Source organism: Macaca thibetana, chromosome 19 (genome assembly GCF_024542745.1).
Source record: "Macaca thibetana thibetana isolate TM-01 chromosome 19, ASM2454274v1, whole genome shotgun sequence".
NCBI classification, from domain to species: Eukaryota; Metazoa; Chordata; class Mammalia; order Primates; family Cercopithecidae; genus Macaca; species Macaca thibetana.
In genome coordinates this window covers 25,447,771-25,461,088 of record NC_065596.1, presented here as the reverse complement: position 1 = coordinate 25,461,088, position 13,318 = coordinate 25,447,771, and the positions used below count along the sequence as shown (strand labels likewise).

The 13,318-nt window shown below is 54.2% G+C and overlaps 1 protein-coding gene across 1 annotated transcript; it reads right to left on the bottom strand.

The window, feature by feature from the left end:
* Positions 1 to 230: 230 nt before the first annotated feature.
* Positions 231 to 11,556, bottom strand: CEACAM16 (CEA cell adhesion molecule 16, tectorial membrane component). The gene is made up of 7 exons (XM_050772233.1): positions 11,447 to 11,556; positions 9,309 to 9,441; positions 7,126 to 7,470; positions 6,518 to 6,796; positions 4,967 to 5,245; positions 2,687 to 3,013; positions 231 to 520 (listed from the first exon to the last, which is right to left on the bottom strand). The coding sequence occupies exons 2-7, from the start codon at positions 9,343 to 9,345 to the stop codon at positions 510 to 512; spliced, it is 1,278 nt and encodes a 425-aa protein (XP_050628190.1). The 5' UTR covers positions 9,346 to 9,441; positions 11,447 to 11,556; the 3' UTR covers positions 231 to 509.
* Positions 11,557 to 13,318: the final 1,762 nt, after the last annotated feature.

Here is a 13,318-nt window from a genome sequence, read left to right as displayed (position 1 = left end):
GGTGACAAAGTGAGGTGCAGTGTAGGGGAGAGCCATGTCCCACAGAATGCTGGTGCCTCAAGAGGGGCAGTCCTTGGCCAGCTGGGGAGCAGGAGTCTCACATATAACCTGGGGCACTGTGGGAGGGGCACAAGGCCCTGGCATCCAGCAGTGGGGTGTGGAGCACGGTGATCTGGGCCCATCCTCCTGCATGTGCACACCCAGACTGAGAAAAGTCTTGGGTGGGAAAGGAAATGAGTGTGGCCACCAGGAAATGGTGGGGCTAGCGGTGGTGGAAGGAGAGGCTGACACACATGTGCATTAACCAGGACTTTTATGGCCTCGGTGGCTCCCCAACAGCTCAGCGAGGGAGTGGGGCCCTGTGGCTCTAGCTCTAGGGTGGAGGCAGGAGAACAGCAGGACCACAGCCTGGCATCCTTGCTGTGGGGGGAGCGGTTCCCACTCAGAGGGCGAGGACCAGAGGATGGTGCGAAGAGCTCTTCTCTCTGGATGTCTCCAGGGTCACGCTGCTACCCCAGGGCTGTGGGGGCAGATGGGGCGAGGGGACGAAGGAGGCTGTCAGAGAGATGGAGGACCAGGTCCCCAGTGCCCCCACCCCTTCTGCTCCCCTGCCCACCCCGGGCCACCCAGTGACCCAATCCACCCCACGCTCAGCCTGTGCCAGGTTCAGGTTCAGGAAGGTAGCGTTGGTCCTTGTGCGAGGGAGGGAGGTTGACTGTGAGAAGAGAGAATGGGTGAAAAGGAATCCCGATGCTTTGTTGGGGTGGCCTGCTGCCACTGAACAGCATTCTCCCTTAACACTGACCCAGAAAACCAGGGTTTGATCAGTGAATGGATGAAAGTGGGTGACTGGCAGTGGTTGAGTCCTTGATCCTGGAAATTTCCAGTGATAGGGGAGGCACCATCCCGAACTCAGGGACATGGCTTCTGAGAGTGCTCTGGCTGCTGGGGGAGGCAAGATTCCAGACTTGGGGAATGATCTCATCCCCAGTGTCTGAGAGCTAATGGGGGAAACCTGGCCCTACTGTTGGGACATGGACTCATAGACCTCTGGGGATGCTCAGTCAGATGGAGGAGACATGGACCCTGACTCTGGGAGCTCCCAGTCTGATGGAGGAGACATGGTCCCTGACTCTGGGAGCTCCCAGTCTGATGGAGGAGACATAGTTCTTGCCTCTGGGAGCTCCCAGTCTGATGGAGGAGACATGGACTGTGCCTCTGGGAGCTCCCAGTCTGATGGAGGAGATATGGTCCCTGACTCTGAAAGCTCCCAGTCTGATGAAGAAGACATGGTCCCTGACTCTGAGAGCTCCCAGTCTGATGGAGGAGACATGGTCCCTGACTCTGGGAGCTCCCAGTCTGATGAAGGAGACATGGTCCCTGCCTCTGGGAGCTCCCAGTCTGATGAAGGAGACATGGTCCCTGCCTCTGGGAGCTCCCAGTCTGATGGAGGAGACATGGTCCCTGCCTCTGGGAGCTCCCCGTCTGATGGAGGAGACATGGTCCCTGACTCTGGGAGCTCCCAGTCTGATGAGGGAAACATAGTCCCTGACTCCAGGAGCTCCCAGTCTGGTGGAGGAGACATGGTCCCTGACTCTGGGAGCTCCCAGTCTGATGAGGAAAACATAGTCCCTGACTCCAGGAGCTCCCAGTCTGATGAAGGAGACATGGTCCCTGCCTCTGGGAGCTCCCGGTTTGATGGAGGAGACATGGACCGTCACTCCGGGAGCTCCCAGTCTGATGGAGGAGACATAGATCCTGACTCTGGGAGCTCCCAGTCTGATGGAGGAGACATAGTTTCTGACTTTAGAAGCTCCCAGTTGATGGGGAGATACGGTTCCCAACATCTGAGAGCTCCCAGTCTGAGGGAGGTGACATGGTCTTCAACATTTGGGAATTCCCAATCCAGTGGAGGAGACATTGTTCCTGACTTCTAAGAGCTCCCAGTCTGATGGAGGAGATATTGCTCCTGACTTCTAAGAGCTCCCAGTCTGATGGAGGAGATATTGCTCCTGACTTCTAAGAGCTCCCAGTTCAATGGGGAAACATGGTGCCCAGCATCTGGGAACTTCCATTCTGATGGAGGAGACGCAACTTCCACACATAGAAGCCTCCATCCTAATGGAGTCGATCATCCTTATTTCAGTTTGAAAGAGAAACTCCACCATCTGATGATAGAAACTTTGCCCTCACGATAATAGAAAGGAGGAGACATGATCCCCATTGCATAGGATCTCCCAGTCTGATTCATCCTTACTCTATGCCTGCAGTCTGATAGGAGAGGTAAACTCCCATCATTAACCCATTTCCCCAACATGGACCCTATGTTTTAGGGTCCACCTGTCTGTGGGAAAAAGGATGCTCCACCGTCAGACTCTTTTAAAACCTTCAGTCTGCTGTACCTCTTATTTGAGAGAGAAGGCATGGGGGTCCCCTTTATCAACCCTCAGTCTGATGGAGGAGTCCAGTCTACCCACAGTGTAGGTCATTAGTTTGATAGAAGAGGCAGAGCCGTATCTGGGGACTCCCAAGTTAGACGGAGGAGACAAGGCCTCTTCCTTCAGTCTGATGGGGGAGGGATATCCATCTTTGGTCTATGTCCCCCAGCCTGATGGAGGAAGCAAAGGCTCCTTTTGGGAGCCCTTGTCTAAAAAGGGGCATGCCTTGCCCTTTCCCACACACTCACGGGCCACCTGCAGCTCCACTTCCAGTGTCTCGGTCTTGCCCTGCAGTGTGACGGTCTTGAGTGTGTAGCGGCCAGTGTCTGTGAGGTTCAGCTTTTGCACCAACAGTGAGCAGTTGGGGAAGCCCACCTCCCGGCCTGTGTGTGCGGGGCCTGCAATCCAGGTTCCTGACGGCAGCTGGCTGAGCAGCCGGTTGGGCTCGGAGGCAGGCCCGCGGTACCAGGCATAGACCAGCAGGTCCTTGGGGTAGCCCTGCACGGTCAGCGTCACGTCCTGGCCCTCCATTGGCTTGGTGGGCACGGGCACGATCATCATGGCAACTGCTGCAGCTGGGGAGAGAGCGAAGGGGCTGGGTCAGCTTGGCCTGCATCTGGCATCGTGTCCCCCTCCCATTCCCTGCTGGCCTCCCCCCAGCTGGCTGGCACTCCTCTTGTAGGGTGCTGGGAAGGAGACTGAGGAAGGAGGTGACTTGTGTCGTGGTGGAGGTGGATTCTGGGTCCCAATAGTGTCTGCTAGGGGACTGTGTCTCCCCTATCAGACTACAAATTCCCAGCCTTTGAGAGGTGTCTCTCCCATCAAACTGGAAGACCCTGGAAGGTTAGGTCATGTCTCCTCCATCAGAATGGAAATTCCTGAAATATAGGGGCCATGTCTCCCCTATCAGAGTGGAAATCCCAGAAAATGGGGACCATGTCTTCCCCATAAGATGGTTGGGACTTGCGTCTGTCAGACCGAGAGACCCCAGAATGTGTAAACCATAGCTCCTCCATCAGATTGAAAGATTCTAGAGGGTGGGAGGCCATGTCTCCTCCATCAGATTGAAAATTCCTACAAGGTGGCAGCCCTGTTTCCTCCATCAGATTGAGAAATTCTAAATTGTTGCTGGGTTTTTCCAATCAAGTTGGGGACCTTAGAAATTAGAGGGAAATGTCTATTCTATCAGACTGGAAATTCCTAGAAAGTGGGGACCTGTACTCCTCCATCAGATTAGGAGTACCCCAAAGGTGGATACCCCATCAGACTAGGAATGCTAAAAAAACAGGGCCATGTCTCCTGGAGACCACGTCTCCCCATCAGAAGGAAAATTCTCCCCAAGTGCAGACTGTGTCTCCTCCATCTGACTAGGAGCCCACTGAGGGTGAGTTGTCATATGTCCCTCATTACTGGTTGGAAGCTCATGGAGGATGAGGCATTGCCTGTTCTCTTTGAGCAGCAATTCCTTGAATAAGGGAGCCATGTTTCCCTGTCCCAGGACCGTCTCTCCAAGGACAGAGGCCATGTCTCCTCCATCGGATTAGTCTCCTTTTCTTCTGTCTCTCTCCCAGCACCTGCCACAGAGTTGCTGACAGTACTAGAAGCCCTTGGGAGCAGTGTATCCACTCCCTAAACATACCTGCATACCTTGGACACCCCCCATCTTGGCCTGCACAGGCAGGGCTTGGGGTAGTGCCTGAGGTCATCTGGTCCATCCCCCTGTCTCCCGTCAAGACCAGCTGCCAAAGCCCCAGGTGAGTGGAGCGGGAGGCACACTTACCTCTGGGGATGCCATTTCAGCTTTGGGTGAAAATCCACCCCTTGGATGAGACCCAGCCTGTTAGTGGGAGGGAGGGAAGGACCATTTCCCACTGTCCCCCGGGGATGATGGCCACTTGGGAAGGAACCGAGGTGGAATTAATGAGGCCTTAATATTCAAAGCCGCCATCCCCGGAAGATGAGAAAATGTTGCCTGAGGATCGCAATGGCTCTGAAATGATAACCACCTGCACTGCCCCAGCCCTGAGGTCATTTTAGGACAGAAGCAAGATGACAATGCCTCCCCAGCTATTTCTCCATTTGCCAGCAATTGGCTGTGATTCTCCAATTGTGTGTGTGTGTGTGTGTGTGTGTGTGTATGCCTGTCATCTGGGTCAGATAACTGGGTAGTCTAGTTGGCTGCACAGAATTTCAGCTGTCTGTGTGGTGGGGGGGTAGGTCAAGCCCCTAAGCAGCTGGTGACTGAATTTAGAACAGTGGCACCCACCTGAAGTGACATCTGAGTGATTTTCCACTCTGTCAACCCACAATGGTTTGCCATTTGTTCTCCAGGTGAACAGGACATGGGCTGTCTCCCTTTAGACCCAGATGCAAAGGGATCCACTTGATATGCCACTTTGTCACAGCTCATCAATGAACTGTGAATCTACCATGTTCCGATTCTCTTTTGGGCAAATGGTGGCTTAACCCTCACAGCCTGATGAGGCCTCCATGGGGACTGGGGGCTGGTCAGGCTGGGGGTGACTCACCAGAGAGCTTGACCACGACTGAGGCAGATCCAGATAGCAGGGTCTTGGTGTTCTTCGCAATACATGTGTACGTCCCCTCCTGGGCAGCTGTCATGCTGCTGATGTTGATGTGGTCTTGACCGTTCTTTAGGGCCTGCCCATTGAAGGCCCACACATACTCGGGCTCTGGGCAGGACCTGGACACGCACCACAGGGTGAGGGACGTGTTGAAGTCAACTTTGATGGTGCAGCCTGTGCGGGTGGTGGAATCCTGGAGGATGGCCACACGTTCTGGGCCAACTGTGAGGGCAGGAGGGAGAGATGGGGCAGTATAGGGAAGGAGGAGTGGAGGTGGGAACCCCTGGTTTTCTCTCCACCAGGCTAGGTCCCTGGGAATATCTTGGCCTCGTGGAGGGGAAAAAAAAGCTCTGGCCTTAACTCTAACTTGTTCTGGGATCTTGAGAATCACTCCCTCTCAGAGGATCTCAGCTTTCTGTTCTGTAAAAAGAATGTGTTGGGCCAGATAACATTTCAAGGTATTTTTGAAATCTATGGCTCCATTGACAAATAAAAAAAGCCTAAATGATTTTTTGTTTTTTTCTGACAAAGCCATTCTAAGAGTGTAGAATTCTAGGGCTTTAAGAATTGGTGCTTCTAGGTTGTAAGGTTCTAAGGTTCTAGAAATCTGTTTCCAAGATTCTAGACTCTAAGATTTCAGGATTAGATTCTAAGATTCTAAGAAACTCTGCATCTAGAGGTTCTAAGATTCTCAGAGTCTGGAATTCAGTGCTTCTGAAGTCCAGAATTCTCTGGTTGTAGGATTCTAGGATTCTAGGCACTAAGTTTTTCTACATCACGGGTCCTCATGTACCTCGGTGATTTATTTTCCCAGGATTCCACACTGCACATCTGCTGCCCCTGGGAATGACTGTGTGCTTTGGTTATGTTGTTAAATTTTGTGTCCCCTCCGATTACACTATTTCCTCCCCCGCTCCCTTTTCAAAGCAACTGGCCCTGTTTGCTTTCTCTGCAGATATTGCTCCTAACTGAAGGATTATTCAATAGTAAAGGTGGTCTGTAGAAGTCCTTTAGGATATGGGGCAAGTGTATGTTTTTTTCTTTCTTTCTTTCTTTTTTTTTTTTTTTTTTGAGACAGCATCTTGCTCTGTCGCCCAGGCTGGAGTGCAGTGGTGTAATCATAGCTCACTGCACCTGCAACTTTGGCCTCTGGGGCTCAAGCCTCCTGAGTGGCTAGGACTACAGGCATGTGCCACCATGCCTGGCTAATTTTTATGTTTTTGGTAGAGACGGGGTCTTGCTATATTGCCCAGGGTGGTCTCAAACTTCTGGGTTCAAGTGATCCTCCTACCTAGGCCTCCCAGAGTGCTGGGATTACAGGCATGAGCCACTGTGCCTGGCCAGGGCAAGTGCACTTTAAGAGAGGCCCCTGTTCCCCAACCCCAGCTTGCCTGCTGACTCGCTGTGTGCCCTTGGGCCCCCTCTCCTGGCCTCGGTTTCCCCATCCATGAGGTTTGGACACTGGGTATCTCTGGTAGGGCCAGGAGGACTCACAGTACACGGTCAGGTTGATGGGCTCACTGCGGCTGACACTGACCGGGTTCCACACCTCACATTGATAGGCACCGGCCTCCTCCCGGCGGATGCCATGCCTGGCCAGCACCCGGCCGTCAGGGGACAGGCCCAGGCGGAGAGCGACGGGCAGGGCCCCACCGTTGAAGAACCAGCGGACCTCAGCTGTGGTGCTGGGGCTGCCGCACATAAGGCGTAGGGTGTCTCGACGCTCCACCAGTGCCGTGCTGTTGGCCAAGACTGTGGGCTGGGCCAGGATCTCTGTGGAGGCAAGAGACAGAGGGGGAGGGGGCCAGGCACCGCCTGCTCCGAGGGCCTTCCCTTCCCCAGACAAGGGGCATGGCCGGATTGTGGCTGTGCCCCTACACCCTCAGCCGGAGGGACAAAGAATGGGTTTAGGAGGCAGGTCTAATCCTGGAGGCCATCCTGAAGGAGATGAGCATTTTGAGGTTATTTTAGAAACTTTTTCCCTGATGGTTTAAACATTGTTGGATTTTTTTTTTTTTTTTTTTTTTTTTTTTTTAAGAAGGATTGAGAAGGAGGTTGGAAGGCCCGGCTGGGGCAGAGGCGGGTGTTGGGGGGTGTCTCACCATAGACCTGCATGTGTCCGTAGCCCACCTCAGTCTGAAACTGCCTGTTGTACGTCTGCAGGATGTAGGTGCCTGAGTGCCGGGGCAGGACGCCCTGGATGTCCAGGCTGCCATCGGGGCGCACAGCCTCCCGCCCCGTGTGGGCCGGGCCAGGAGTCTCATCGCCTGTGCTCACAATGTAGCTGGCCACCAGGTACGATACGCTGAGCGTGGGCCCCGCGTACCAGTTGTAGGCGAGCAGTTCCCCCGAAAGCCCGTGGACGACCAGCGTGATGTTGTCCCCTTCGGTCGGCTGGGCAGGCTCCAGGGTGATAGAGATCTCAGCCCCCACATTCAGGAATGTGGCTGAGGAAGAGGAGTCAGAGGGGTTGGATGAGGCAGGTTTGATCAATTGCCCCATTTGACAGAAGAAGAGACTCAGGCTCGGGGCACGTCCCCAGCCCAATGTCCTTCTGTATAAACGAGGACAGGCAAAACCAGGATTTGAACCTGCGATTCTCTGACTCTCAACATCTCAGCCACCTAATCTTTCTGGGAGTTTATCTATAGAGTGGCTTTGAGTACACTCTCTCTGTGTTTCTGTTCTTCCAACTGTCACGTGGGGATGACAGGTCTACCTGCCTTTAAGGTTGTAAGGATCCTGTACACGTAACACATTTAGAATGCCTGGTATACAGTAAATGCCCAATACATGTTAGTCAGATGCAGGAGCTCAGTCCCAGGGAGGGACTCAGTCCCAGGGAGGGAGGGATGTGTTGTGAGGATTGGGTTTGACGGACTGTGCCAAGGATCTAGCATCACATCTTGCATACAGCAAGTGCAAAGCAAGTGCTCAGCCCACAGGACCTGTGGCTTTAAGCAGGACCCAAAGGGTTTTCCCATCGTGACAGTCACCAAACCAAGTCTCACGAGATTCGGCTGCGTATCCAGCCCAGCTAATTGTATGGCCCCATGTAGGACGTCAGGGCCTGCCCCCTGGGTCCTGACTCCCAGTCGGGGGCTCTTCCTCTGCCTCTCCAAGCTCGCCTACAGTGGAAAGCAGGGGTAAGATGAACACGCTCCATCCCTTTCCTTCTCAACCAAGCAGATCAGCCCCAAGACTGATGAGATGGTTGGGGCTGCTTGGGTTTGAATGACGTGTGGTTGCCTGGAACGGGCGGCTGTGACAGTGCTCACGTAAAAAGGACTTACATGCCTGGCCAGCTTTCTGGTACTTTCCAGGCTGTTAGAGTGTGGCTAGGAGTGAGGGGCTAGCCCTCAGTCCTGCCACTTTTTGGCTGTGTGACAGCAGCCAATGATTTCACCTTTCTGAGCCTCGTTTTCTCCCTATGAAGTGGGGGTTCGTGTGTGGGCCTCCCTCATAGATGGTTTGGGGTATTTTTTAGAAATGGAGTCTTGTTCTGTTGCCCAGGCTGGAGTGCGGTGGTGCAACCTTGGCTGACTGCAATCTCCACCTCCTGGGTTCAAGTGATTCTCCTGCCTCAGCTTCCCGAGCAGCTGGGACTACAGGCATGTGCCACCACACCTGGCTAATTTTTTGTATTTTAGGAGAGATGGGGTTTTACTATGTTACCCAGGCTGGTCTTGAACTCCTGACCTCAGGTGATCCACCCGCCTCGGCCTCCCAAAGTGCTGAGATTACTGGCGTGAGCCACCGCGCCCGGCCCCTCATAGGTGCTTTTAAACACATGAGAAGCTCTCAGAACAGCTCCGGGCACACAGCAGATATTGTGCTGCTTATAATGGTCTTTACATGACTCTGTCAGTGAGGCCTATTTCACAGGCACACAGAGGCTGAGAAGGGAAAGGCCACTGCCCCAAGCTGCCTCTTCCAGGAGAAACAGCTTCTGGGAAGAGTTTAGCCTCGTCAAGGCTTCCATAGCTGATAAAACAGAAACCCGCAGGAATGAAGGAGCAACAGCGGCTCCCTTGTCCTGGCTCATGCCCTGGGCTTAGAAATCTCCAAAGCCCATCCTGAAAACCTCTCCGGGTGGCTGTCCCCAGCCTGCCCAGTGCAGGTGCCTCTTGGAGGGGTGAACTGTGCTGGTGTGAAGCAGGGCTGCCCTCCCTCCCTATCACGCTGGACTTCTGCTCACACCTTCCCTCTTTCAGACGGGGGGGTCCCCTCCCCTCCCTGGGGTCCTCAAGGGACTGAGGTGCTGGGGGGTGCCATTCTCGCTCACCACTGAGGAGCAGCCAGCTGTACCCAGTCAGCGCCATCTTTCACCCCAAACCGAGTCTTGGAGATGGTGGCGTTGAAGTCCCAGAGCTCTGACTCCCTTCCTGGTTGGGGCTCGGCTCCGTCTGCCGCAGGACCTGGGAGGGTTTGGTGATTTGGAGCCAGGGGAGATCACCTGAATTTGGAGGGATCGAGTCACCAAGGATCTGGGGCCCAGTTTGGGTACCAGGGTGGGTGTGGCGGGCACCGGCCAGAGGCCGTGACCTGGGCAGGCCTCCTGGGGCAGCCGCCTAACCCTCTTTGTGCCGAGGGCCCGGATTTGGTACTGGGAGAGGAACCAGGTCGCCGAGAAGAGAGGAAAAGTAGGGGAAGATTTTCGGGTAGTGCTTACCGACCACCCAGGCCCATGGCCTCCTCAGAGAGCTTGGGAGTCACCAAGGAATAAAATCAGTAAAAAGTCACTGCACCTTTCCCAGCCCCACTTGGTGCAGGGGACCTGTAGGTGTTATATCAGTGGATGGCGAAACAACCCTGTAAAGTGGGCACTTTTCGGACTCCCCCTTTGCAGACTGAGATGTGCCAGGTGGGGACTCCCACTTGTCCAGGTTCCTGCGGGGAGAGGGGATTTGAGCCCTGTTCTGTGTGCAAACCCAGATAGAAGGGCAGGAGGCTGTATGGCTACATGTTTTCTTTGGGGCTCTCCTTGGCTTCCTGCAAAGTGCTCAGAAATTCACATTCTCTTTCTCCCTCTTCGGAGGCCTTGTTTTCCCCTCTCTGTCAAATGGGCATATTCGGAGGCTTTGGGGCCACGGAGAGCTGAGTTTTGACACCGGCCCTGCACTTACCCAAAGTGGGGCTGGGGACAGTCCCTTGTTGAGACTCCATTTATTATTCTGAAAAATAGAGATGATGGCCGGGTGTGGTGGCTCACGCCTGTCATCCCAGTACTTTGGGAGGCTGAGGCGGGTGGATCATTTGAGGTCAGGAGTTCGAGACCAGCCTGGCCAACATGGCGAAACCCTGTCTCTACTAAAAATAATAATAATAAAAATAGCCAGGTGTGGTGGCAGGTGCCTGTAGTCCCAGTACTTTGCGAGGCTGAGACGGGCAGATCACCTGAGGTGAGGAGTTCTCAACCAGCCTGACCAACATGGCGAAACCCCGTATCTATTAAAAATACAAAAGTTAGCAGGGTGTGGTGGCCCATGCCTATAATCCCAGCACTTTGGGTGGCAGAGGCAGGAGGATCACGAGGTCGGAAGTTCGAGATCAGCCTGGCCAATATGGTGAAACCTTGTCTCTACTAAAAATATAAAAAATTAGCTGGGCGTGGTGGTATGCGCCTGTAGTCCCAGCTACTCGGGAGGCTGAGACAGGAGAATCTCTTGAACGTGGGAGGCAGAGGTTGCAGTGAGCTGAGATCTCGCCACTGCACTCCAGCCTAGGCAACAGAGTGAGACTCCATCTCAAAAAATAAAAACAAAAACAAAAAAATAAAAGTTAACTGGTCTTGGTGGCACATGCCTGTAATCCCAGCTACTAGGGAGGCTAAGGTAGGAGAATCACTTGAATCCAGGAGGCAGAGGTTGCCGTGAGCCAAGATCGTACCACTTCCCTCCAGGCTGGTCGACAGAGCAAGATTCCATTTCAAAAGCAAACAAAAAAATAGAGATGATATGGACGTTACTTCAGGGTTGTTGACAGCAGTTAGTGAGATGCTACAAGTCAGGGATTTAAGCCAGGACCTGGTGGACGTGGATCTGATTGGTGTAACTGTTATTAAAAGTATAGGCTCTGGCTGGGCATGAGTTCGAGACCAGCCTGGCCAACATGGTGAAACCCTGTCTCTACTAAAAATATAAAAATTAGCTGGGTGTGGTGGTGAGCACCTGTAATCCCAGCTACTTGGGAGGCTGAGGCAGGAGAATCGCTTGAACTCTGGGCAAAAGAGTGAAACTCCATCAAAAAAAAGTATAGGCTCTGGACATAGTTCCACTGTTTCCTACCTCCAGGACCCTGGGCAATTTATGGAATCTGCCAGGCCTCAGTTTCCTTATTTGTAAAATGGGGAAAACAATAGTACTCATATCACAGGGCTGTTGTAAGGATTAAGTAGATACACGTGTAAAGTATGGTACTTGCCACGACTGGCACAGAGTAAATGCTCAGTAAATCACTCATTCATTTATTGGACAAACATTGAATGAGCACCTATTGTTTGCCAGGTGCTGTTCTAAGTGCTGAGGATGTAGCCGTGCACAAGACAGATGAAATCCGTGTCCTTGGGGGGCCGACATTTGGGGAGTAAATAAAGGAAAGGTAAATGTCTTCCACGTCAGATTGAAAAATAAAGTCAGAAAGGGGATTTACCATTTTATTTTTTGTAGAGATGGGGTCTCGCTATGTTGCCCTGGCTGGTCTCAAACTCTTGGCCTCAAGTGATCTTCCCACCTTGGCCTCCCAGAGTGCTGGGATTACAGGCGTGAGCCACTGCCCCTGGCCTGGTTTGCTACTTTAAATTGGGGTGGAGGGAGGGTACCAGGGAAGGTGTCTCTGAGATGATGCTGGGCAGGAGCCGAGGGGGTTGTGGTGCTGGAGCTGCTGATAGCTGTGTTCTTATCACCCACATCCTGATGGCTTCTGAGTCCTGGTTCCTCTGAGGCCTCCACAGTCTGCTTCTGGGCAGGGGGCCACATCTGTGCTCACCTGTCCTGGTTTGCCTCCAGCACTGTGTCCTGGGCTGCCCTCACGGGGTAGGGTACTGACAAGCGGGAGGAGGCCCCGAGGAGTCATGGGTGAGTGCAGGTGAGAGGCACAGAGAGCGTCCTGGCACCTCCTGCTCCCCCCTCCCCACCTGTGACCTCACCTCACCCTTCTCCATCCTGGCCCAGAGCCCTGGGACCTCATCCCAGTATCAGTCAGGATGCCTCCCCGATGTCCCTGGGCACCTCTCACTCACCTTGTCCCAAATTGACCTGGGAGTCTTCCCCCAGAAGTGTTTCTTCTCCTGGTTTCCTTGTCAGGGAAGGCGCCACTACCCACCTCATCACTGGGAAAAGAGACCTGGGGCCTCCTCCCTGATGCCTCCCCCTACTCCCCGAACATGCCACCCCTTCTGGCAGCTGACTCTAAGTATATCTTCTCTCCCTCCCTGAAGCCCCCGCCCTGGTCTAGGTGACCACCCCACCAGCCCACCTTGCGTGGGTCCTCCTGTCTCCCCACCAGCCTCCTCCCTAGTCTTTGGCCCTGGTCTCCCCGTCTCCCATTGCCCCTCCACATGGCAGACAGAGGCTCTTTCTAAAACAAAAACCTGCCTCTGCCCTTCCCTGCTCAGAACCTGCTGTGGCTCCCCAGTGCCCTTGGGAGGAAGCCCAGGTTCCTCGCTGTGGCCCAGGAGGTCCTGCCCGGCCTGACTCCTGCCCACCTGACCAGCTACATGGAACACCTCTTGCTTCTGGGAACCCTCTGCTTCAGTTCTTCTGTCTCACTTGCACTCTACCCAGAATATCCCTGCTTCCCTCTGCTGTATTCCACTGCCTTCCCCAAACCCCCTCCTCCAGGAAGCCCTCCTGGACTCCAAGGCCTGGAATTCCCTGTCCCAGCCCTGACTGCCTTGGGTTCTCGCTGTCTGAGGCTGGGTCTTTTCCCCCCACTGGCCTAGGAGCCTCAGCTGGGCAGGGCTGAGCTGTCACCACCATGTCCTCAGCACTGCCCAGCAAATCGCCTGGCAAGCGCAGGGGCTCTGAGCATGTTTGTGGAACTGGACACCAGGTGTGGATGACACAGAGAGAGAAGTCTTCAGAGAGGCTCAGGTTCCTTGTGATCTGCTGTCTGCCTGCAGAGTGTGACCAGGCTGGGCTCTAGAGGCACTGCAGCGTCACACCCACCCTTCCCAGTCCGCCCCCATCCTCCACCCCCCGCCCCTCCTCTGGTGCTTCCGGCTGTGAGCCCAGATCCTTGGTTCAAGCAACAGCTGCAGGCTCTTTAGCACCTGCTGTGCGCCGCCCAGCTGGG